Source organism: Haliaeetus albicilla, chromosome W (genome assembly GCF_947461875.1).
Source record: "Haliaeetus albicilla chromosome W, bHalAlb1.1, whole genome shotgun sequence".
NCBI lineage: Eukaryota > Metazoa > Chordata > Aves > Accipitriformes > Accipitridae > Haliaeetus > Haliaeetus albicilla.
The window spans coordinates 11,369,537-11,397,008 of record NC_091515.1 but is presented as its reverse complement, the minus strand read 5'-3'; the positions used below and the strand labels follow the sequence as shown (position 1 = coordinate 11,397,008).

At 45.6% G+C, this 27,472-nt stretch overlaps 1 protein-coding gene across 1 annotated transcript in view; it reads right to left on the bottom strand.

Moving 5' to 3' along the window:
• LOC138683275 (junction-mediating and -regulatory protein-like) overlaps window positions 1-27,472 on the bottom strand; it is a 114,817-nt gene that overhangs the window by 27,983 nt on the left and 59,362 nt on the right. Inside the window, 2 exon segments of the mRNA XM_069774845.1 lie at window positions 5,891-6,078; window positions 15,291-15,456. Of these exon segments, the coding sequence (XP_069630946.1) occupies window positions 5,891-6,078; window positions 15,291-15,456 (354 nt within the window).

The following is a 27,472-nucleotide window of genomic DNA, read 5'->3' as shown; positions in this document are numbered from 1 at the left end:
CATCACCCACCAGGTGTACCCAGGTCCCTGAGCAAAAACAACCCCTTGAATGGGTTTGCCTCTGCTTGAGGGAGGACTAACCCAGACTGTCTTTCCTAACATACTCTTCATGTGCACTACAGGGACTTTATCCCCTTCTACAGTATGTGGAAGTCTTGGTTGGGCGGGGCCAGCCTGATTGGCAGATCCTCTAGTATTAACCAACCAGGTGGCTTCTGCTAAATGTGTATCCCAATGTTTGAAAGTTCCACCCCCCATTGCTCTCAATGTAGTTTTCAGCAGTCCATTGTATTGTTCGATTTTTCCGGAGGCCGGTGCGTGATAAGGGATGTGATATACCCACTCAATGCCATGTTCTTTGGCCCAGGTGTCTATGAGGTTGTTTCGGAAGTGAGTCCCATTGTCCGACTCGATTCTTTCTGGGGTGCCGTGTTGCCATAAAATTTTCTCTTTAAGGCCCAGGACAGTGTTCTGGGCAGTGGCATGGGACACAGGGTATGTTTCCAGCCATCCAGTGGTTGCTTCCACCATTGTAAGCACATGGCACTTGCCTTGGCGGGTTCGTGGGAGTGTGATATAGTCAATCTGCCAGGCCTCCCACTGTTTATATTTCAGCCATCGCCCCCCATGCGACAGGGGTTTTTGCCGCTTGGCTTGCTTAATTGCAGCACATGTTTCACATTCATGGATAACCTGCGCTGTAGCGTTCACCGCATATCAAGGTGCCGCGATTAGATCACTGGTCGGCCCGGACCAGGGAAAGAGACAGATAGCACACACAGTGTGAGCGCCAACTTCCGCCTTTTATTGCGCAGTCAATTCCTTTTATACTAACAAGGGTAGGTGGGATTACAGACACATCATAAGGCTGCGACTAACCCTCTAACTTTCCGTGACATCGCGAGATCTTCCGAACGCCGAACCCTACACTGCGCGATAGTGTCCATGGTCAAGTCCACCCCTCGATCACGAGCCCATCTATATATGTTGCATCTCTTCCCTGATGGCTTGAGGTATCATGGGCTCACTGAGCCATAAATAGCTCACCCCTATGTTGCCACTGCAGGTCCACCTGAGACACTTCAATCTTGGCAGCCTGATCTGCCTGTTGGTTTGTTTTGATGTTCTTCAGTGGACCGACTCTTGGGTACATGAGCATCTACGTGACGTACTTTTACAACCAGATTCTCTAGCCGGGACGCAATACCTTGCCACAGTGTGGCAGCCCAAATGGGTTTACCTCTGCGCTGCCAGTTGCTCTGCTTCCATTGCTGTAACCACCCCCACAGGGCATTTGCCACCATCCATGAGTCAGTATAGAGACAGAGCACTGGCCAATTTTCTCTTTCAGCAATGTCTAACGCTAGCTGGATGGCTTTCACCTCTGCAAACTGACTTGATTCACCTTCTCCTTCAGCAGTCTCTGCAACTTGTCGTGTAGGACTCCATACAGCAGCCTTCCACATCCGATGCTTTCCCACAATGCAACAGGACCCATCAGTGAACAGGGCATATTGCCTCTCATTTTCTGACAGTTTATTATACAATGGGGCCTCTTCAGCCCGTGGCACCTCCTCCTCTGGCGACATTCCAAAATCTTTGCCTTCTGGCCAGTCCATGATCACTTCCACAATTCCTGGGCGACTGGGGTTTCCTATGCGAGCTCGTTGTGTGATCATTGCGGCCCACTTACTCCATGTGGCATCAGTTGTATGATGTGTAGAGGAGACTTTCCCTTTGAACATCCAGCCCAGCACTGGCAGTCAGGGTGCTAAGAGGAGCTGTGTTTCAGTACCAGCCACTTCTGAGGCAGCTCGAACTCCTTCATATGCTGCCAATATCTCTTTTTCAGTTGGAACATAGCGAGCCTCGGATCCTCTGTATCCCCAACTCCAAAACCCCAGGGGTTGGCCTCAGGTCTCCCCAGGTGCTTTCTGCCAGAGGCTCCAGGTAGGGCCATTCTCCCCAGCTGCAGTGTAGAGCACATTTTTAACATCTTGTCCTGTCCGGACTGGCCCAAGAGCTACTGCATGAACAATCTCCCGCTTAATTTGTTCAAAGGCTTGTCGTTGCTCAGGCCCCCATTTAAAATCATTCTTCTTCCGGGTAACTTGGTAGAGAGGACTTACAATTTGACTGTAATTAGGAATATGCATTCTCCAAAAGCCCACAACACCTAAGAAAGCCTGTTTCCTTTTTATTAGTCGGTGAAGACATAGCTGCTATTTTGTTGATCACGTCCGCAGGGATCTGACGACGCCCGTCTTGCCATTTTACTCCTAAGAACTGGATCTCCCGTGCAGGTCCCTTGACCTTACTTTCATTTATGGCAAAACCAGCCTTCAAAAGGATTTGGATTATTTTCTTCCCTTTCTCAAAAACCTCTTCTCCTGTGTTGCCCCATACGATGATGTCATCAATGTATTGCAGGTGCTCTGGAGCTTCACCTTTTTCTAGTGCAGTCTGGATCAGTCCATGGCAAATAGTGGGGCTGTGTTTCCACCCCTGGGGCAGTCGATTCCAGGTGTACTGGACGCCCCTCCAAGTGAAAGCAAACTGTGGCCTGAACTCCGCTGCCAAAGGAATAGAGAAAAATGCATTAGCAATGTCATTTGTGGCATACCACTTGGCTGCCTTTGATTCCAGTTCATATTGAAGTTCTAACATATCTGGCACAGCAGCGCTCAGTGGTGGCATGACTTCATTCAGCCCACGATAATCTACTGTTAGTCTCCATTCCCCATTAGATTTCCGCACGGGCCATATGGGACTATTAAAGGGTGAATGAGTCTTGCTGATCACTCCTTGGCTCTCCAATTGGCAAAGCAGCTTATGGATGGGGATCAGGGAGTCTCGGTTGGTGCGATATTGCTGCCGGTGCACCGTTGTGGTAGCAATTGGCACCTGTTGTTCTTCAACCTTCAGCAACCCCACAAACGAGGGGTCTTGGGAGAGACCAGGCAGGGTAGACAGCTGTTCAATCTCCTCCGTCTCCAGTGCAGCTATACCAAAGGCCCAACGGTACCCTTTTGGGTCCTTGAAATACCCCCTCCTGAGATAATCTATACCAAGGATGCACGGGGCCTCTGGGCCAGTCACAATGGGGTGTTTATGCCATTCATTCCCGGTTAGACTCATTTCAGCTTCTAATACAGTTAGCTCTTGGGATCCCCCTGTCACACCAGAGATACAGATGGGTTCTGCCCCTTTATAACTTGATGGCATTAGGGTACATTGTGCACCAGTGTCTACTAGAGCCTTATATTCCTGTGGGTCTGATGTGCCAGGCCATCAAATCCACACTGTCCAGTAGACTCAGTTGTCCCTCTCCTCCACCTGGCTGGAGGCAGGGCCCCTCTAATCCTGGTTAGAATGTCCGTTACTCACTTTTTGCACACGTGAATCAGAAGTCCCTTCAAGAGGATCAGAAATGAGATCAGCCCTTCTACTGCGTCTGGGGGACTGCTCACGGGAAACTGGAGCAGCAGTTTTCCAAGAAGACTCCTCTTTTCTGGTTGCTTTTTCTCGCAACTCCTGTACCTGTGCATCCAGGACTGAGGTAGGTTTTCCATCCCACTTCCTCATGTCCTCCCCATGGTCATGCAGGTAAAACCATAGGTTAGCCTGTCGTGTGTACTTTCTCTCTCCTCTCTCTTGGGCAGAGGAATGCTCACGCCCAATAACTGCAATGCAGGCCTGTACAGGTGAGGAGGAGGACATATCCACTCTGAATTGCTGGAACTCTTGGGACAATTCCTCTACAGCCAAGACACAGGCCCATAGGGAGGAAGAGAGACTTCCTTCATATTGCCGGAGTTGGACAGCCAATTCATCCACCGTTTGTCCATAGCCTTCTTTCCAGGACGTTACTGCCAATGAGTTGGCATAGGTTGGTGGTGCACTTTGTAGAAACTTCCGCCACATCGGTTGTGTGCATTGGACTTCATCTGGATCTGTGGGTGAGTGCCCATTTTCTGGATCATTATAAATCACCTCCAGCATGGCTAATTCCCTCAGGTACTGGATACCTCTCTCCATGGTGGTCCACTTGCCTTGGTGACATGTAACTTCATCCTTGAAGGGGTATCTTTCCTTTACACCTGAGAGAAGTCGCCTCCAGAGGCTGAGGACTTGTGTTTTTCTCCCAATCGCCTTGTCGATGCCCCCTTCCCTAGACAGAGATCCCAACTGCTTGGCTTCCTTACCCTCTAATTCCACACTACTAGCCCCATTATCCCAGCATCAGAGCAGCCAGGTAACAATGTGCTCACCTGGGTGGCGGCTAAAATCTTTTCGCATGTCACGCAACTCACTCAGGGAAAGAGATCGGGTGATTATTTCAGGTTCTGCCTCTTCCTCCTGTTCTCGCGATGACCCTGGTTCATCTTCATCTCTCACTAAGCGAACTGATTTCTTTGTGTGTTTCTTTTTCTGTACAGGGGCGACTGATACTGGCACAGGTTGGTTCTCTGGTTTAGCTGCAGTCTCTATCACCGGGGTTGGGGTAGCCACGGTGCCTGTCGCCCTGTTTTCCATCTTTTCCCCCTTTTCCCCCTGAGGGTGCTGCCTAATATCAAGCAGTGTTTGGTAGATACTGGGCAGGGCCCAGCACAGTGCAGCGAGTTGTACGTCTCTGGAATAGCCACAGCATTTTTCTTTCAAATATTCTATCACTTCATGAGGGTTCTGTAGTTGTTTGGGAGTGAAATTCCAAGCCACTGGAGGTGAGAAGTTCTCTAGATACCCGCCCATATCCTCCCACATGCCATGCCACCCATGAATATCCAGCTTTGGGACATATCTCTGGGTGGTACTCTTAAAAAGCCTTTTTGTAGCCCTAAACAAGACCTGAAACATAGTCAGGAGGCATAGCACTAACAGCACACTGGCTTGCGCATCCCAAGGATATTCAAAATTCTCAAAAGCTGTTGTAATTAGTCGGAAGGAGAGAAGGGAGGCAAACGGACGGGGGGAAGTATCCCCCCCTAACTTCCCCATGGATTGGGTGTAATTACCAATAAAATCCGACAGAAGGTGCCCAAAGTATGGAAATGATATCACTGCCTCATACAGATACCAGCTTAACCTCATGACCAGTGATGTAATCATTTCACAAGTCGACATTGCCCAGTACAGCAAAATGATAATCCCAGTCGCTCTCCCAGAGGTGAGAAACGTAACTACAGGCAATACATAGAGCATATAAGAACTTACAAAACGCCACCATGTAAACAAATGAATCAACATTGTGACTCACATCTATTTATCTAGTATAAGAAATGCGTATGACAAATTTGTTTCAACACACTCTGGCCAGATCTGTCGTTATCTCAACCCTTCGGGCCCCACGTTGGGCGCCAAAAAGGACTGTCGTGGTTTCAGCCCAGCCGGTAACAAAGGACCACGCAGCCGCTTGCTCGCTCACTCACTCCTCCCGCCCCCCTCCGGTGGGATAGGGAGGAGACAGAGGAGAGAAAAGAAAAAAAAAAACCTGGAACCTCGAGGGTTGAGATAAAGGCAGTTTACTGGGACAACACAAAAAGAAAAGGTTACAACAACAACAACGGTACTAATGAAAGAGTATACAAAAGGAGTGATGCACAGTGCAACTGCTCACCACCCGGAACCCGACGCTCCGCCACTTCCCCCACCGAAAGTCGAGAGAGCTCCCCCTGGCCGGCTCCCCATTTATATACTGAGCATGATGTCACATGGTATGGAATAGCTCCTTGGCTAGTTCAGGTCAGCTGCCCCGGCTATGCCCCCCACCTCCCAGGTTCCTGTAAAAATTAACTCTATCCCAGCTGAACCCAGGACATATCTGAAATGAAATATTTTGAAGTTTTATTAAATTTGCTAATTATGCTAGAAATTTGAAATTTAATAATACCTTCTTATTTCTGAGGTAGGCTTTCTTGGATGAAATACGTCCACGCCTTGCTTCCAGCTGGCGGATTTTTTGTTGTAACTTTTGCAACTCCTCTTTTTGCAAGTGTACAGATGTTGCCATATCCTCTTTTTCAAGCATGGCTTCCATACTTTCGTAAGTGTCATAATATACCACTTCATCTCTCTTCTCTGTTTTAAAAACATCAGCAATGAAAAAGTCAAATCAATAGTTTGTATTTGATTGACATTTTGTTTTGTTCAACAACCCTCCCCCACTGAGTTGCAAGATTTAACTTAGAAGAAGGCTATAAGTCCCTTCAGAAGAAAAGCAAAATCAAAAGGTCAGAGGAAAAGCACTAAAGAGCAAAGCACTGTAGGGCTTTAAAGTTTTTATGAAAAACAGAAATCAATACCAATGAAGCACAGCCTGGTATTCAGGTAAGCTCAGAGCATTAAAGAACAAATGCAACTGTAAATGTACAATTGTGTCTGTAGTCAAACTTGATCACAATGTCCACACATGTCTTTGGGTCTCTTAACTAATACAAGGGACCCATGATGTGCAGCAATATCCTCTGGTCTTCACTACAAAGTTCAGGATGTACAGGCTCTCTCAAGTCTTTGGCATGAGATTCTTCTGCCACAACCTACTATTAATTTCATGAAAGGGGAATTAGACAACAAAACACCAAAAATCCTCTCTTAAGAGGTTTTTGACCTCCCAGTCACTGCTACTGCTCAGAGACTGCAGTGGGAGGGTAACTTCAAGGCAATCCTTCAAAGCATTACAGGCCTGAAAAGGAGATCATTACTAATAGTTTTATCAACACTCATCATTTTTAGCCTCCTGAGTGAAGCATTCAGTATAACATTGACCTCATTTCTGAATGCTGCTTTCTCATCTCTTGCCAAGAAGGAAAGAGTGATGATTATAAATCCTTGGAGAATGTTGGGATGAAGAAGCAAGGGCCTCTTGTTCCTTATTTCACTGTGTCCTGGTTTTAGCTGGGATAGAGTTAATTTTCTTGCTAGTAGCTGGTATAGTGTTGTATTTTGGATTTAGTATGAGAATAATGTTGATAACACACTGATGGTTTCAGTTGTTGCTAAGTAGTGTTTAGTCTCAAGTCAAGGATTTTTCAGCTTCTCATGCCCAGCCAACAAGAAGGCTGGAGGAGCAGAAGAAGTTGGGAGGGGACGCAGCCAGGACAGCTGACCCAAACTGGACAAAGGAATATTCCATACCATATGATATCATGTCCAGTATATAAACTGGGGGAGTTGGCTGGGAGGGGCAGATCACTGCTCAGGGACTGGCTGGGCATTGGTCAGCAGGTATCAAGCAATTGCATTGTGCATCACTTGTCTTTCTTGGGTTATATTTCACTCTCTTTTTTTTATCTTCCTTTTCATTACTATTATTATTTCAATTTCAATTATTAATCTGTTCTTATCTCAACCCATGAGTTTTACTTGTTTTCGATTCTCTTCCCCATCCCACTGGCTGCATGGTGCTTAGTTGCTGGCTGGGGTTAAACTACAACATACTGGCATACCAAGTAGGATATTTTTGTAATACACCAAGAGGGATATGCATTAATGCTGGCTGAAACAGGTAGATACAGCTGGCATGACTGTCAAGTGTCTACTCCACAGTACCACCAAACCTTCTCATTTCACCTTCATCAATCAAATACCTTTCAGGAAGACTGTAGCTTCCTCCTGCTACTAGATTATTTGGGGAGAGGGGCAGGGTTTTCTTCAGAACACTGTCCACTTTAAAAGCTGTTGTCACTTTGTGTTATTTGTGTGTGTCGTGGTTTCAGCCCAGCCGGTAACAAAGGACCACGCAGCCGCTCGCTCACTCCTCCCGCCCCCTCCGGTGGGATGGGGAAGAGAATCAGAAAGGAGAAAGAAAAAAAAAACCACCACCAAAACACGGAGCCTCGTGGGTTGAGATAAGGACAATTTACTGGGACAACACAAAAAAAGAAGTTACAACAACAACAACGGTACTAATGAAAGAGTATACAAAACGAGTGATGCACAGTGCAACTGCTCACCACCCGGAACCCGACGCTCCGCCACTTCCACCACCAAAAGCTGAGAGCGCACCCCCCCAGCCCGCTCCCCATTTATATACTGAGCATAATGTCACATGATATGGAATAGCTCCTTGGCTAGTTCAGGTCAGCTGTCCTGGCTGTGCCCCCCCTCCCAGGTTCCTGTGAAAATTAACTCTATCCCAGCTGAACCCAGGACAGCGTGTAAGGTCTCCGCTGCAACCAAAATTCTGATTGTGTCATGCTAATTTCAGCTCACCACAGGATATGGCAGGACCAGAAAAGAAAGAACATTACTACATTAACCCTAAAATAAAAACTAATAGAAACAGACCTACTTGAGTCTTTACTTTAGTGCTCTGTTAAAAAAAACCATAAAATTTCATCCATTCATAAAACAGGCAAGTCATTAGAACCCACTTTGAGACATCAGTGAGTAAAAAAGAAAACTCGTGGCTAACAACTATATTTTGCTACACACTCATAAAATGAAAGAATTTACATGCAAATTTTGTTTTAGAACACTTTCATACAGAGTTAAAGATAGGAATTATACAAGTGAAACCCCAATAGCTCAGCTGCAAATGAATCAAATCTACCTAGTTCTAACATAATGCTAAATTATGTTTTACTGTTTGAAAAAAAAAAACAAAAACAAAAAAAAACCAAAACAAAAAACCCCCACAAACCTTGGCAACTCTATTGCAACCTCCATCAAACATTCCAAGAGTTTTCAACAAACAGCTTTTGAGCTTTTCAAATGCCTATAAATTTGGTAAGTGCTTAAGCTTCTGACGACTCCACCACTTACAATAAAACAATTAGAATGATTCCTCTTTAGATACGATCCACACCATTTACACTTGTTGAATCCACCCCCCAACCAAAGCAGGAACCAACTATTACATTCTCTGTTGATAGCAATGCATCCGCCACAAAAAACATCTTACAAGGATGTATGGATAGGATAAGACCCTTTAAAAGTCTAACCTAATAAATTCACATTTTGTGAATTACAGTGCAGGTATTTGGTTAATGGGTTAATGACAGTAAAAAATTATAAACAACAGTAGTAGTATGACAATCTATTATCATTTGATACTTTTCAGATCCAGTGTGCTGAATTTGCAAAAGAAAATGTTTTTCTTCTAGCTTATGACCTTGCAAATTCAAACTGGCCATCAAATCAAATTATGCTCTCAAAAAATTCTCAGTTGGGTCTTCATTAGTACTTCTGCAGATGTCCCTCAAATCAGGACAGAATCCAAAACTCTCCAAAATATCTCTGCAGAGCCAATACAGTCAAAGAGTAAAGAATAGCAACAGCCTCTAGAAGTCACTAAGATGCATGTATTTCAAATCATACAGATGTGTTCAATTAAAAGGCTATTACTTTACTGACTAATTACGCTTTAAAAAGGAAGCATAACAGAAGATGCAACAGACCATTCTTTTCTAATTGACTCCATAGGAAACAATGCATATTAAAAGATCACTATATTTTGGAGACGCTCTTATTCAGATTATCAGATTAGGTACAGAACAGTCTTGAAGAGATGTAGCCAATTCAGTGTCACATTCTTCACAAGATTAATTGTTATATTCCCCCTGCCTGAGTAAAGTCTGAAGAGGTAATTTCATCCCTTGAACAAAATACAATTTAGGAATTGTATTTTTCATTTTCTGTCCTATGAGATATAACCGAGAGTTGTTAAAAAAACCAGTAATTCCTTCTAACATTGACAGCTGCCTATAAAAAAAATCCTTTTAGATTTAATATTAAAGAATACTTTAATTTAAATTAACAAATTTAAAACAGCAAAGGAAGCCAGAACAGTGAACTATTTTGTTGTCATGGGGGAAGGAGAGGGTTGTTTAACTGACTGGGGGTTTTATTTTCAGTCAGGTTGGGGGTTTCTTTTGAGATTTCTGGAGAAAACATTAGTGACAAGTCATAATGACCTATGGTATTTTTACAGCAAGCTTAATCTCCAAGGGCCCTTAGGTTTTACTATTACTACATCAAAGAGAAAGGATTTTGATAGATATTTCTTAGCCTCCTGTTCAAGGGATTTCCTTTGGTCTGCAGGTAAGAAAACCATACAGTACCAAAATTAAATGTCTGATTTCCCAAGTACAAACAACTATCTATCAGTAAAGCACTAACTAGCTCTCCACAGAGGCAAAGCTGCCACATTTCTTTGAAGTCATTTACAGAGTTTTCAATCCTCATCCTCCATACATGCAGTTAATGTTGTTGCCATGACAGGCCTGAGAGGAGAAGATTCACACAGCAGTGAGAATAATCTGTGACACCTGTGTTTTCTCTTTCCAGAGGCAACTCACAATACAACCCAGCTTCAAATCTCTCTTAAATGACTTTTCTATCCATAACAAAATTTGCTATGCAAGCCCTATGCACTAAATAAAACAGAGCTTGTGTGAATAAAAACATTAGGTATAAAAAGGTCCAAAGGACAGAACTGGATTCAAAATGCTGTATGATTTACCTGTACCAATTCCATAGTTTGTAAGTACACAGGATATAGTAGGTTCTCAAAACATAAGGTTTGTATCACTACTCTAAATCAGTGACATGGCAATACAACAAACTTCAGTTTAGCTGAAGGATTCTAATTTGCAGGAATACCTTTTGAAAACCAATCACTTCAAATAAATGAATAATGCCAATGCAATTTTTTTTAATGAGGCAAGTCCGGTAATTAAAACATTCCCTCCTCCCTAAATCTAGTTTTCCAAACCTTACATAGTATCTTATAAGCTTACTTCCAAACACAGACAACGAGAACCAGACCAAAACTTCTGTATATATATGCATATAGAATCATAGAATCATTTAGGTTGGAAAAGACCTTCAATATCATTGAGTCCAACCATCATCCATGCCCACTAAACCATGTTCTGGAGTACCCAATATACTTGCTTTTTCAATACCTCCAGGAATGGTGACTCAACCACTTCCCTGGACAGCCAATGTCTGACAACCCTCTCAGTAAAAAAATTTTTTCCTAATATCCAACCTAAACCTCCCTTGCCGCAACTTGAGGCCATTTCCTCTTGTCCTATCTCCAGCCACCTGACAGAAGAGACCAGCAACCACCTCACTACAACCCCCCTTCAGGTAGTTGTAGAGAGCTATAAGGTCTCCCCTCAGCCTCCTCTTCTCCAGACTAAACAACCCCAGTTCCCTCAGCCGCTCCTCATAAGACTTGTGCTCCAGGCCCCTCACCAACTTGGTTGCCCTTCTCTGGACACGCTCCAGCAACTCAATGTCTTTCCTGTGGTGAGGGGCCCAAAACTGAACACAGTACTCAAGGTGCGGCCTCACCCGTGCCAAGTATAGGGGAACAACCACCTCCCTGCTTCTGCTGGCCACACTATTTCTGATACAGTCTAGGATGCCATTGGCCTTCTTGGCCACCTGGGCACACTGATGGCTCATATTCAGCTGGCTGTCAACCAGCACACCCAGGTCCTTTCTCTGCTGGGCAGCTTTCCAGCCACTCTTCCCCAAGCCTGTAGTGCTGCATGGGGTTGCCGTGACCAAAGTGCAGGACCTGGTACTTGGCCTTGTTGAATGTCATACGATTGGCCTCAGCCCATCAATCCAGCCTGTCCAGATCTCCCTGTAGAGCCTCCCTACCCTCAAGCAGATCGACCCTGCCTCCCAACTTGGTGTCGTCTGCAAACTTGCTGAGGGTGCACTCAAACCCATCGTCCAGATCATTGATAAAGATATTAAACAGAACAGGGCCCAAAACTGAGCCCTGAGGAACACCACTTGTGACCTGCCGCCAACTAGATTTCACCCCATTCACCACAACCCTCTGGGCTTGTCCATCTAGCCAGTTTTTCACCCAGCAAAGAGTACACTTATCCAAGCCATGAGACGCCAGCTTCTCAAGGAGTATGCCATGAGAGACAGTGTCAAAGGCCTTGCTGAAGTCAAGGAAGATAACATCCACAGCCTTTCCCTCATCCACTAGGTGGGTCACCTGGTCATAGAAGGAGATCAGGTTGGTCAAGCAGGACCTGCCTTTCGTAAACCCATGCTGACTGGGCCTGATCCCCTTCTTATCCTGGACTTGCCATGTGAGTGCTCTCAAGACAAACTGTTCCATAATCTTCCCTGGTACCGAGGTCAGGCTGACAGGCCTGTAGTTCTGTGGATCCTCCCTCCGACCCTTCTTGTAAATGGGAGTCACATTAGCAAGCCTCCAGTCCTCTGGGACCTCCCCTGTTGACCAGGAACGCTGATAGATGATGGAGAGTGGCTTGGCAAGGACCTTCACCAGTTCCCTCAGTACTCTTGGATGGATCCCATCGGGACCCATAGATTTCTGAGTGTCCAGATGGCGTAGTAGGTCACTAACTATTTCCTCCTGGATTAAGGGGGATATGTTATGCTCTTCATCCTTACCTTCCAGCTCAAGGGGTGGAGTACCCTGAGGATGACTGGTCTCCCTATTAAAGACTGAGGCAAAGAAGGCATTAAGTACCTCAGCCTTTTCCTCATCTCTGGTTGCTACGTTCCCTTCTGTATCCATTAAAGGATAGATATTCTCCTTGGGATTCTTTTTACTGTTAACATATTTGTAAAAACATTTTTTGTTGTCCCTTACGATAGTGGCCAGATTTAGTTTTAGCTGAGCTTTTGCCTTTCTAATTTTCTCTCTGTATGATCTAACAAGATCCCTGTACTCCTCCCAAGTTGCCCGCCCTTTCCTCCAGAGATGATAAACTCTCCTTTTTTTCCTGAGCCCTAGCAAAAGCTCCCTGTTCAGCCAGGCCAGTTGTTTTCCTCAGCGGTTCGACTTGCGGCACATGGGAATAGGCTGGTCCTGAGCCATTAAGATTTCCTTCTTAAAGAATGACCATTCCTCCTGGACCCCTTTGCCCTTCAGGACCGTCTCCCAAGGGAATCTCTCAACCAGTGCCTTGAAGAGGCCAAAGTTTGCCCTCCGGAAGTCCATAGTGGTGGTTTTGCTGACCACCTTCCTTGCCTCACCAAGAATCAAGAATTCTATCATTTCATGGTCGCTAAGCCCAAGACAGCCTCCCACCATCACACCTCCCACCAGTCCTTCCCTGTTTGTAAACAGTAGATCTAGCAAGGCTTCTCCCCTGGTTGGCTCACCTACCAGCTGTGTCAGGAAGTTATCTTCCACACACTCCAGGAACCTCCTAGATTGTTTACTCACTGCTGTGTTGTATTTCCAGCAGACATCAGGGAAGTTGAAGTCCCCCATGAGAACAAGGGCACACAATTCTGACACTACTGCCAGCCGCTTGTAGAATGATTCATCTGTCTCTTCAACCTGGTTGGGTGGTCTATAACAGACTCCCAGCACAATATCTGCCTTGTTGGCTTTCCCTCTCATCCTCACCCATAAGCACTCCACCTTGTCATCAGAATCATGTAGCTCTGTACAGTCAAAACATTCCCTAACATAAAGAGCCACCCCACCACCTCTTCTACCTTGCCTATCCCTTCTGAAGAGCTTTTAGCCATCCATTGCAGCACTCCAGTCATGGGAGTCATCCCACCATGTTTCCGTGATGGTGACTAAGTCATATCTATCCTGCTGCTCAATGGCTTACAGCTCCTCCTGTTTATTGCCCATGCTGCGTGCATTGGCATAGATGCACTTGAGCTGGCCTATCGAATCCACCCCTAGCATCGGCACGCTGCCCCCAGGCTCATCTCTGGTGCACCTAGTTTTATCCCTTACCCCCTTCAAACCTAGTTTAAAGCCCTTTCTGAGCCCTGCCATCTCATGAGCAAGGATTCTCTTACCCCTTTGAGATAGCTGGACACCATCTGTCACTAGCAAGCCCGGTGCCGTGTAAACCTCCCCATGAACCAAAAACCCCAAAATTCCACCGATGGCACCAGCCTCTGAGCCACGTATTAACCAGGTGTGTTTTCCTGTTCCTTTCAGTATATTTCCCTGCCACTGAAGGGATTGAGGAAAACACTACCTGTGCTCCCGATCCTTCCACTAATCGTCCCAGTGCCCTGAAGTCCCTTTTGATTGCCTTTGGATTTCTCTCTGCAATCTCATCACTGCCAACCTGCACAACCAGCAATGGGTAATAATCAGAGGTCCGAACCAGACCAGGGAGTTCCCTGGTAATGTCTTTTACTTGGGCCCCAGGGAGGCAGCAGACTTCCCTGTGGGATGGGTCAGGTCTGCATATTGGGCCCTCTATCCCCATCAGAAGGGAATTGCCTACGACAATTACCCTCCTTTTTTCAGAGGCTGTCAGAATGCGTGGGGCTGCCCGACTAGGCCTAGGCACCTCCCTAGATAGGGCTTCATCTACACCCTGATCTTCACTGACCTGGTCCTCAAGTTCCAGAGCCCCATACCTGTTGCATAGGGGCAACTGGGAAGGTGAGGGAGACCGGGAGGGGATTCGCCTGCCTCCCCGAGCAGGGACCTGTATCCATTCCCCTCCATCTCTTAAGTCCCCTCCTGCCTGGTGGCAGGAGGGCAGGGGAACCTCCACTTCTCGCGGAGCCTCCATCTGCTGCCTTTGCCTCAGGGATGGTAGGGTGTGGGCCCACCAGTCTATCTCCCTCTCACACTCCCTGATACTCCTCAACCTTTCCACTTCCTCCTTCAGCTCTACTACCAAGCTGAGCAGATCATCCACCTGATCACACCTCACACAAGAGGCATCCCTGCTGCCCTCCATCATCAGTGATAGACTCAGGCACTCCCTGCAGCCAGAGACCTGGACAGCTGCATGTTTATATGGGACCTCTGTCTGCGTCACCACATTTTTCCTAACAATGGCTTTCACCCGAGTGGCAACCATACCTGGGTCTCCCTCCGGGCCGACACCCACCACTTGAGTAGCCTTCTCGAGCTGGGAAGAGGAAGACGGGGGCTGCACAAACTGCCACGCTCCTGGTTGCTGGCGCTCCTCAGGGCCGTTCAAATCTCCCGCGGTTGCCCCTGGCAACGCCCACGCAGCGTCAGCCTCTCTTGCGAGAGCCGCCGGCTCTGGACAGGTCCCTCTGCTCTTTCCCAGCGCTCCTGGGCCTCGGGAACCTCCCAGTCCGCCTCAATCTAGTGCTTAGCCACCGACTTACCGTTGCCTCTGCTGGCCTCGCCGCTGACCATTACGCCGCGTTTTATGCCTTACAAACAGGTGTAAATTTTAATTTAACAGTACTTATGTTAGAAGATCCAGCTCTTCACATGGTAAAGAAACTGTTCTCATTTCATTCCCACAGGCTTTACTAGACTCTTAGGAAGAGAATTATCTTTCACAGATTACATCTTAATTAAAATGCATAAAAAGCACCTGACATCAGTCTTCTGATGCTTTCAAGTTGTGCTGTCAGCAGCAGCTCTTCACATTTCAAGATCTCAAGCTGCACTTCATATAATTGAAGCTGTAGATCATAATAATCAGCTTCTAACTGGTCCAAATGGGCTATGGCTTCTGTACCACCTTTCAGACTCTGCATCTAAATGGAAAGAGGAGAAAAAAAACACACCACACAACTCCAGGATAATAAGGAGAAAAAAACCCACAGACTTTACAATTACAGCTAGATACAATCTCGTACGCTAAATATAACATGTTAAAATTGAACACATCAAGAGAAGAAGGTTTTGATCAGCCACATACTTTCAGACATATTTAATACTTGACATTTTTTCTGCATGGTAATAATAAAAAAAAAAAACCATGGCATTGGATTGCTCTTTGTGATTGTCAAAGTGACAAGTCACATAGCAAGTAATGCGAAACATCCCTACCGCTCTTTTACTCTACTAGTTGATTCTCTGAAGATACATAATGAAATTAGTATTTTCTTATCTTCAATGCAAAAAGTCTAAAAGCTGTTTTGCTAACAGCATCTAGAAAACTACAGTTAAAACTATCACTTAAGTTGAACTTGAAATTACATGCACTGATCCTCTTATAATGACAACTTAACGGAGAAGATTCTCTACAAATTAAAAAAAGTGAAGGGGATAAATCAGTGCTTTTTATCATATTTTATATATTTTATTGCATAGTTAACCTTCTTAAAGCAGAACATCTGTCAAGCCACAGGTTTTTATATTACTTTTCCCAGTTTTTCATCCAAAATTCTCATAACCTCTATCTAGCAATGCAGTTTGAAAGGAACAACATGAGAAAACTTAAGAAAACACCAAGTTCTATCTAATCAGAATGTATTGGATTTTACAACATCATTGTTTCTGGAGTCTTTCACAGGAAAAAAAAAAAGAGATCTATATTAAAATATTTATATATACTTTAGTACTTATTTGTCATGTCTGACATAGAAAAGTGACACAAGAAACAACGAAAGAGAACTCAAATCATCCTCTTTCATTCAGCCAAACAAGAATTAACAGATAAATACAGTTGACTATTCAGACCATATTCAAGAAATACTGATACTCAATACCCTGTTATGGACAAAGGTTTACAGCAAATATCCAAGAAAATGAAATAGTAGGCAGTGCAGTGATACTTCCCTAAAATGTTTCACCAGCCTCTAGCACTGCTTGCAGCTCAAGACTTCTTAAGCCGCAGTGCTGCCTTTTATACTAGACTTACTGGAATTTACTTCATAAGTTGTCCTATCCCGTTTTTACAGCATTGTCGTGGTTTAAACCCAGCCAGCAACTAAGCACCATGCAGCTGCTCACTCACTTCCCCCCCACCCAGTGGGATGGGGGAGAGAATTGGGAAAAGAAGTAAAACTCAGGGGTTGAGATAAGAACATTGTAATAGAATAGAAAAGAATAATTTAAAAAAGATAAAGCTAATAAAATTAAAATAGTAATATGTCCTGGTTTCAGCTGGGATAGGGTTAACTGTCTTCCTAGTAGCTGGTACAGTGCTATGTTTTGAGTTCAGTATGAGAAGAATGTTGATAACACACTGATGTTTTCAGTTGTTGCTCAGTAGTGTTTAGACTATAGTCAAGGATTTTTCAGCTTCTCATGCCCAGCCAGGGCACAAGAAGTTGGCACAGGACACAACCAGGGCACCTGACCCAAACTGGCCAACAGGGTATTCCATACCATGTGACGTCCCATCTAGTTTAGGAACTGGGAAGTGGGGGCAGGGAATCGCCGCTCCGGGACTGGCTGGATGTTGGTCGGTGGGTGGTGAGCAATTGCCCTGCGCATCATTTGTACATTCCAATCCTTTTATTACTACTGTTGTCATTTTATTAGTGTTATCATTATCATTATTAGTTTCTTCATTTCTGTTCTATTAAACCGTTCTGATCTCAACCCACGAGTTTTACTTTTTTTCTCCCGATTTTCTCCCCCATCCCACGGGATGGGGGGGAAGGAGTGAGCAGCTGCGTGGTGCTTAGTTGCTGGCTGGGGTTAAACCACGACAGTCCATTTTGGTGCCCAACATGGGGCACGAAGGGTTGACATAATGACAAACCTGACCAGAGCTTGTTAAAACAGATTTGTTCTAAGCATTCATTATATTGGTCTAATAATCGCTGGTCATTATGTTGATTTATGTGTTCCTAGAGTTGTTGCTCTGGTTTTTAAAGTTCTGTTATGTATCACCTCGCTTGCTGTATGTAGTTCCTCTTCTGCTGCTTATCATCCGTGGGAGGTGGATTCAGGTTTTCGCTTTGATGTATTGTGTAACACTGGTTTATGGTACGATAAAGTCATCGGCTGTGGGATTAATCCGGTATTTGCACTTAGCATTATCACCTTTATACTGTGGGAGCCATCTATGGGAAACTATTAATAATTATAGCATTTACCTTTCCTCCTTGGAAAACCAGTCTGTGGGTGGGATACCTCTCTTCCCCTCTCCTTTCTCCTTCAGTCCAGTTGCAATGGTGTTTGAGAATTTTGAACAATTTGAATACTCCTGGGATGTTGGGACTAGCACGGTCCTAGCCCTACTGCTAGGAATTAGCATGCTTCTGAATGTGGTTCAGCTCTCGTTTAAGGTTAAACAGCTATTTAAGAAGATCACCCAGAGATCTGCCCCAAGGCTGGATAATTATGAGTGGCAGGGTGTGTGGGGTAGTATGGGCAAGTACCTAGAAAAGTGGGCACCTCCAGTGTTTTGGAAATTCACCCCTGAACAAGTGCAGGATCCAGAAGAACTAGTAAAATATTTGGAAAAGGTATGCTGTCACCCCGGCAGCTCCAGAGAGATACAAATCACTGCAATGTGCTGGGGCCTGGCCCATGCCTATCGAGCCCTGTTCGACACCACTCAGTACCCTCAAGGGGAAGAGAAAGTCTCTGGACCTAACAACAAAACGATGAGCACCGCGGCTACCCAAACCTCGGCAATGGGCGCTGCGGCCTCTCCAGCCCCAGCAACGAGCATTGCAGGCACCCAGACCTTGGCGACAGGCACCGTGACCCCTCCAGCCCCGGCAACGAGCACAGCAGCTACCCAAACCTCGGCGACAGACACTGCGGTTATCCAAAACCTGGAGAGCAATACTGCAACTGAACCAGCGGACCAACCTGCACCAATATCAGTTGCCCCCGTACAGAAAAAGAAATATACAAAAAAATCAGTTCGCTTAGCGAAGGATGAAGGTGAACCAGGGTCATCACGGGAACTGGAGGAAGAGGCAGAACCAGAGGTAATAACCCAGTCCCTATCCTTGAGTGAGCTGCGGGACATGCGAAAAGATTTTGGCCGCTGTATAGGTGAGCACATTATCACCTGGCTCCTCCGATGCTGGGACAATGGGGCTAATAGCTTGGAATTAGAAGTTAGGGAAGCCAAGCAGCTGGGATCGCTTGCCAGGGAAGGTGGCATTGACAAGGAAATTGGAAGAGGGACACAAGCCATCAGCCTCTGGAGGCGACTCCTGTCAAGTGTGAAGGAAAGGTGCCCCTTTAAGGAAGATGTTATATGTCAATCAAGCAAGTGGACCACCATGGAAAGAGGTATCCAATATCTGAGGGAATTAGCTGCGCTAGAGACGATTCATCATGACCCGGACAACCCACAATTACCCAAAGATCCAGACAAAGTCCAATGCACACGACCCATGTGGCGGAAGTTTGTACGGAGCGCACCATCGTCCTATGCCAACGCATTGGCAATAATGGCCTGGAAAGACAAAGAGGCACCGACAGTGGAGGAAGTGGCTCGCCAACTCCGTCAATACGAAGAAAATCTCTCCTCCTCCCTACAAGCCTGCATTTCAGCTGTGGAGAAGCTGTCCCAGGATTTCCAGCAATTCAAAGAGGATATGTCCTACTCCACACTTGTAAGGACCAATGTCTCAGCTATTAGGAGTGAGGGTTCTTCTGCCCAAGAGACAGAATATAGAAGGTACACACCGCGAGGTGCCCTGTGGTTTTACCTATGTGATCATGGAGAGGACATGAGGAAATAGGACGGAAAACCTACCTCGGTCCTAAATGCACGGGTACGTGAGCTGCAAGGAAAAACCACCACAAAAGGGGATTCTACCAGGAAAAATGCCGCTCCAGTTTCCAAACAGAGTAGAAGGGCTGATTTTATTTCCGATCCTCTTGAAGGGACTTCTGAGCCAATTTTACGAGAAGTGAATACTGAATACTCCGACCAGAATTAGAGGGGCCCTGCCTCCAGCCAGGTGGAGGAAAGGGAAAACCGGGTCTATTGGACTGTGTGGATTCGATGGCCTGGCACGTCAGACCCACAGGGGTATAAGGCTCTAGTAGACACCGGCGCACAGTGCACTCTAATGCCATCAAGTTATAAAGGGGCAAAACCGATCTGTATCTCTGGTGTGACAGGGGAATCCCAAGAGCTAACCATATTGGAAGCTGAAGTAAGCCTAACTGGAAATGAATGGCAGAAACACCCCATTGTGACTGGTCCAGAGGCTCCATGTATCCTTGGCATAGACTATCTCAGGAGAGGGTATTTTAAGGACCCAAAGGGGTATCGATGAGCTTTCGGTATAGCTGCCTTGGAGACGGAGGTCACTGAACAGCTGTCTACCCTGCCTAGTCTCTCTCAAGACCCTTCGATTGTGGGGTTGCTGAAGGTTGAAGAGCAACAAGTGCCAATTGCTACCACGACGGTGCACTGGCAGCAATATCGCACCAACCGAGACTCTCTGATTCCCATCCACAAGTTCATTCGCCAACTGGAGACCCAAGGAGTGATCAGCAAAACTCGCTCACCCTTTAATAGTCCCATATGGCCCGTGCGAAAGTCTAATGGGGAGTGGAGACTAACAGTTGACTATCGCAGCCTGAATGAAGTTACGCCACCGCTGAGTGCTGCTGTGCCAGATATGTTAGAACTTCAGTACGAACTGGAATCAAAGGCAGCCAAGTGGTATGCCACAATTGACATTGCTAATGCATTTTTCTCAATCCCTCTGGCAGCAGAGTGTCGTCCACAATTTGCCTTTACTTGGAGGGGTGTCCAGTACACTTGGAATCGATTGCCCCAGGGGTGGAAACACAGCCCCACCATTTGCCATGGACTAATCCAGACTGCACTAGAAAAAGGTGAAGCTCCGGAACACCTGCAATACATTGATGACATCATCATATGGGGCAACACAGCAGAAGAAGTCCATGAGAAAGGGAAGAAAATAATCCAAATCCTTCTGAAAGCTGGTTTTGCCATAAAAGAAAGTAAGATCAAGGGACCTGCACAGGAGATCCAGTTTTTAGGAATAAAATGGCAAGATGGATGTCATCAGATCCCAATGGACGTGATTAACAAAATAGCAGCTATGTCTCCCCCAACTAATAAAAAGGACACACAGGCTTTCTTAGGTGTCGTGGGGTTTTGGAGAATGCATATTCCAAATTACAGTTTGATTGTAAGCCCTCTCTACCAAGTGACCCGGAAGAAGAATGATTTTAAATGGGGGCCTGAGCAACAACAAGCCTTTGAACAAATTAAATGGGAGATTGTTCATGCAGTAGCCCTTGGACCAGTCCGGACAGGACAAGATGTTAAGAATGTGCTCTATACTGCAGCTGGGGAGAATGGCCCTACCTGGAGCCTCTGGCAGAAAGCACCTGGGGAGACCCAAGGCCGACCCCTGGGGTTCTGGAGTCGAGCATATCGAGGATCCGAGGCTCGCTATACTCTAACTGAAAAAGAGATATTGGCAGCATATGAAGGAGTTCGAGCCGCCTCAGAAGTGGTTGGTACTGAGACACAGCTCCTCTTAGCACCCCGACTACCAGTGCTGGGCTGGATGTTCAAATGGAGGGTCTCCTCTACACATCACGCGACTGATGCCACGTGGAGTAAGTGGATTGCACTGATCACACAACGGGCTCGCATAGGAAACCCCAGTCACCCAGGAATTTTAGAAGTAATCACAGACTGGCCAGAAGACAAAGAGTTTGGAATGTCGCCAGAGGAGGAGGTGGCACATGCTGAAGAAGCCCCGCTGTATAATAAACTGCCAGAGAATGAGAGGTAATATGCCCTGTTCACTGATGGGTCCTGTCGCATTTTGGGAAAGCATCAGAGGTGGAAGGCTGCTGTATAGAGTCCTACACGACTAGTCGCAGAAACTGCTGAAGGAGAAGGTGAATCGAGTCAGCCTGCAGAGGTGAAAGCCATCCAGCTAGCATTAGATATTGCTGAAAGAGAAAAGTGGCCAGTGCTCTATCTCTATACTGACTCATGGATGGTGGCAAATGCCCTGTGGGGGTGGTTACAGCAATGGAAGCAGAGCAACTGGCAGCGCAGAGGTAAACCCATTTGGGCTGCCACACTGTGGCAAGGTATTGCGTCCCGGCTAGAGAATCTGGTTGTAAAAGTACGTCACGTAGATGCTCATGTACCCAAGAGTCGGGCCACTGAAGAACATCAAAACAACCAACAGGCGGATCAGGCTGCCAAGATTGAAGTGTCTCAGGTGGACCTGGACTAGCAACATAAGGGTGAGCTATTTATGGCTTGGTAGGCCCATGATACTTCAGGCCATCAGGGAAGAGATGCAGCATATATAGATGGGCTCGAGATCGAGGGGTGAACCTGACCATGGACACTATCGTGCAGGTTATCCATGAATGTGAAACATGTGCTGCAATTAAGCAAGCCAAGCGGTTAAAGCCCCTGTGGTATGGAGGGCGATGGCTGAAATATAAATTTGGGGAAGCCTGGCAGATTGACTATATCACACTCCCACAAACTCACCAAGGCAAGCGCTATGTGCTGACAGTGGTGGAAGCAACCACCGGATGGCTGGAAACATATTCTGTACCCCATGCCACTGCCCGGAACACTATCCTGGGCCTTGAAGAACAAGTTTTATGGTGACATGGCACCCCAGAAAGGATTGAGACAACGGGACTCACTTCCGAAACAACCTCATAGACACCTGGGCCAAAGAACATGGCACTGAGTGGGTATATCACATCCCCTATCATGCACCAGCCTCTGGGAAAATTGAGTGATACAATGGACTGTTAAAAGCTACAGTGAAAGCAATGGGGGGCGGAACTTTCAAACATTGGGATACACATTTAGCAAAAGCCACCTGGTTAGTCAACACCAGAGGATCTGCCAGTCGGAGTGGCCCAGCCCAGTCCGAATATTTACATACTGTAGAAGGGGATAAAGTCCCTGTAGTGCACATGAAAAAGATGTTAGGGAAGACAGTCTGGGTTACTCCTGCCTCAGGCAAAGGTAAACCCATTCGTGGGATTGCTTTTGCTCAAAGGCCTGGGTACACTTGGTGGGCGATGCGAAAAGATGGAGAAGTCCGATGTGTGCCTCAAGGGGATCTGATTTTAGGTGAAAACAGCCAGAATTAAACTGTATGATATTAGTTGCTATATAACCCTGCTACTGTATGTTCTCATTACTATAATTGTTATATGCTATATCCACAGTACTATAGTAAGAATCACTTAGATCAAGCAAGAAAGAACTGTGATGAAACTGAGCAAAGCGCAGTAGTGATGGAACCAGAACTGACTCCAGCATGCAACAATCCAACGGTGCACACCATCCTCCTGCTGCGGCCAATGTCACATGCTCGTCACACCGCACTGAAGCCCAATTCTGCTCTACCCACTGAGAGGACTTTGCACCATCCCTCCTGCCCAGACAGACTGGTATGACAGATGGAACCCAGAGTCAGAAACTAAATGAACTCAACAAACATTTTATGAACATAACCCATGAACTAAAGGAATGATATCTCTGTGTGTGTATACATACATATATATATATATCACTGTTCATATGTCTCAAAGGGATGGAAAGGTGATGATGATTGATCAGGATGTAACTAAAGGTATGGGAACTGAGCATGACATCAATGGTATAGAATAAGGGGTGGATACTGTCCTGGTTTCAGCTGGGATAGAGTTAACTGTCTTCCTAGTAGCTGGTACAGTGCTATGTTTTGAGTTCAGTATGAGAAGAATGTTGATAACACACTGATGTTTTCAGTTGTTGCTCAGTAGTGTTTAGACTATAGTCAAGGATTTTTCAGCTTCTCATGCCCAGCCAGCAAGAAGGCTGGAGGGACACAAGATCCTTTTATTACTACTGTTGTCATTTTATTAGTGTTATCATTATTATTATTAGTTTCTTCTTTTCTGTTCTATTAAACCATTCTTATCTCAACTCAGGAGTTTTACTTCTTTTTCCTGATTTTCTCCCCCATCCCACTGGATGGGGGGGAGTGAGTGAGCGGCTGCGTGGTGCTTAGTTGCTGGCTGGGGTTAAACCACAACATAATAATAAAAGAATTGGAATATACAAGTGATGCACAATGCAATTGCTCACCACCCACTGACCAACGCCCAGTTGGTCCCCAGGCAGCAATACCCCCACCTCCACTCCCCCCAGTTCCTATACTAGATGTGACTTCACAAGGTATGGAATATACCGTTGGCCAGTTTGGGTCAGCTGTCCTGGCTGTGACCTGTGCCAACTTCTTGTGCCCCTCCAGCCTTCTTGCTGGCTGGGCATCAGAAGCTGAAAAATCCTTGACTTTAGACTAAACATTACTTAGCACCAACTGAAAATAGTGTTATCAACATTCTTCTCATACTGAACTCAAAACATAGCACTATACCAGCTACTAGGAAGACAATTAACTCTATCCCAGCTGAAACCAGGACATTATCTCAACCCACAAGGTTTTAGCACCTGTATCATTATCCTTCGACAGGGATTTCACAGCTTAATTAAACACTTAAGGAAACAGTTCTCTAAATTATGTTTCTTCCCATATGAGATTGATAGATGGAAGCCTTGTGAATTACTTCTTGTAACTTCTATTTTTAAAATTTATTCTACTATATTGTATACTTACTAAATGCATCTTTTGTATATCAATTATTATCCTGAAAGGATCAATAAGTCTTTAAGTGAATATCATAAATCTTACAATCAATAATGTATAATTTATGTTTCAGCCCAGTGTGACACTAAAATGTCTTGCTATGCCATTCTATTACTCTGCATCCATATTGAGTTACTAATTGTGACCAAAACAGTAAGTGACATGACAGCATATTCTGAGTGAATTAGAGGCTAGTTTTCAAGACAAAAGGACTGATTCTCTAGAACCATCCAATTTTTCATATAAGAGTGATAATGTTCATTTGCCAGGCAGGTGTTGTGGTTTAAGCCCAGCTGGTAACAAAGCACCACGAAGCTGCTCACTGACTCCTCCCCCCATCCCCCAGTGGGATGAGGAAGAGAAAATATAAAGAAAAGCTCGTGGGTTGAGACAAGGATAGGGAGGGATCATTTGCCAGTTATGGTCATAGGCAAAAGACAGGCTCAATTTGGGGAAGAAACAAAATTAATTTAGTTTACAACAAAACAAGGATATTAGGAAGTAAAACCAAACCTTAGAACGCTTTCCCCCCACCCCTACCTCCTTCCCAGCTCAACTCCACTCCTGGTTTTCTCTACCTCCTCCCCTGGGCAGCACAGGGGGACAAGGAATGGGGGTTGCAGTTAGTTCATCACACATTGTTTCTGCCACTCCCTCCTCCTCCTCCTCAGGGGGAGGAATCCTCACTATTCCCCTGCTCCACCATGGGGTCCCTCCCACAGGCTGTAGTCCTTCATGAACTTCTCTGGCATGGGTCCTTTCCATGGGCCAACTTCAGTCACAGACTGCTCCAGTGCAGGCTTTCCCATGGAGGCACGGCCATTTTTGGGGGCACCCAACTGCTCTGGCATGGGGTCCTCCATGGGTTGCAGGTGGGCATCTGCTCCACTATTCACCTCCATGGGCTGCAGGGGGACAGCCTGCCATCTCACCATGGGCTGCAAGGGCATCACCTACTTCAGTGCACCTCCTCCCCCACTGACCTTGGCCTCTGCATAGGTGTTTCTCTCACATTCCAATCACCTCCCCCACTCTAGGTTCCCCTTCTTAAATCTGTTCTCCCAGAGGTGCTACTGCTGTCGCTGATTGGGTCGGCCTGGGCCAGAGGCGGGTCCGACTCGGAGGGGGGGGGGTGAAGCTTCTAGCAGCTTCTCACAGGAGCCACCCCTGCAGCCCCTCCCCCACTACCAAAAAACCCCGCTGCACAAACCCAAAACAGCAGGGTATCCTGGGTTTTGGCATTTTCAAAGTATTTTCTCATCATACAAAAAAAAAATATAGATAGGAAAAATTTTTTTTTTTTAAAGTTAATGCAATGTCATTCAAACTTCTACCACACCTAAGAACTTTTGCTTTGTCAGTGAACTGTGAAATTCACATAAATTTATACATTTTTTTCTTTAAAAAAGATGTTCCCAAATTTAAGTCCACAGACTTTGTATAAAGACTGCATAGAGACGTAAATGGGCTGTCTTCAGAAGTATCAGCTAATCACATTATAGCAGCTCAAAATTTCATTCAGCCGCACCAGTATCTGCCTGATAAAGGACCTGTCTGACAAACAAATCTTAGCCCTGCAAGCATACATTATAGATACTACAAGCTACCTGGTCTGTTTTAGGGGTACAATATCACTGTATTCCAGGTGCAACAGCAATTAATGGGAAATTAATATTGTATGGTCCTCAGCCAGATATCCTAGCTACATAATATCCCCTCATGAAAAAGAAAAATGGGGACCTTTAATTTCAACCATTTATTTTAAAATTTTATGTGAGATACTATATATGTGTGAAAATTCAAACCAACATCATCACTTTTAGGAAAATTTCAGCAATGTTAAAAATTTAAGAGTGATTCAATTCTTAATGTTACAAATTGCTAACTGTGGTAAGTTGACCCTGGCTGGGTGCCAGGTGCCCACCAAAGCCACTCTACCACTCCCCCTCCTCAGCTGGACAGGGGAGGGAGAAAATATAACAAAAGGCTCATGGGTCAAGATAAGGACAGTTTAATAAAGTGAAAGCAAAGGTCACACGCGAAAAGCAAAGAAAAACAAATTATGTTATTCTCTACTTCCCATCAGCAGGCGATGTCTGGCCACTTCCTGGGAAGCAGGGCTTCAGTACGCGTAGTGGTTGCTCTGGAAGACAAAATGCCCCCCTTCTGTCTCCCTTTACTTAGCTTTTATATCTGAGCTGACGTCATATGGTATGGAATATCTGTTTGGTTAGTTTGGGTCAGCTGTCCTGGTTATGTCCCCTCCCAAGATCTTGCCCTGCCCCAGCCTGCCATTGAGGGAAGGGCAAAAATGTTGGAGAGACAGCCTTGATGCTGTGCCAGCACTGCTCAGCAGTAGCGAAAACACTGGTGTGTTATCAACACCTTTCTAGCTACTGATGCAGAGCACAGCGCTAGGAGGGCTGCTATGGGGAGAATTTACTCCATCTCAGCCTGTCCTGGTTTCAGCTGGGATAGAGTTAACTGTCTTCCTAGTAGCTGGTACAGTGCTATGTTTTGAGTTCAGTATGAGAAGAATGTTGATAACACTGATGTTTTCAGTTGTTGCTCAGTAGTGTTTAGTCTGAAGTAAAGGATTTTTCAGCTTCTCATGCCCACCCAGCGAGAAAGCTGGAAGGGCACAAGAAGTTGGCACAGGACACAGCCAGGGCACCTGACCCAAAGTGGCCAACATGGTATTCCATACCATGTGACATCCCATCTAGTATAGGAACTGGGAAGTGGGGGTGGGGATTCGCCGCTTGGGGACTAGCTGGGTGTCAATCAGCGGGTGGTGAGCAATTGCCCTGCGCATCATTTGCATATTCCAATCCTTTTATTACTACTGTTGTCATTTTATTAGTGTTATCATTATTATTATTAGTTTCTTCTTTTCTGTTCTATTAAACCGTTCTTATCTCAACCCACGAGTTTTACTTCTTTTCCTGATTTTCTCCCCCATCCCACTGGATGGTGGGGAGTGAGTGAGTGGCTGCGTGGTGCTTAGTTGCTGGCTGGGGTTAAACCACGACACAGCCAGACCCAGTACAGTATCTAATCTGTACTAGTAATTTGCTGCATCCTTGGTAGGAAAGATATGCATGTAAAAAAGGTCTCAGGTTGATCAACACAGTGAAAGAAACATGAAGAACTTCAAAATGATAATGTAATTATAGGA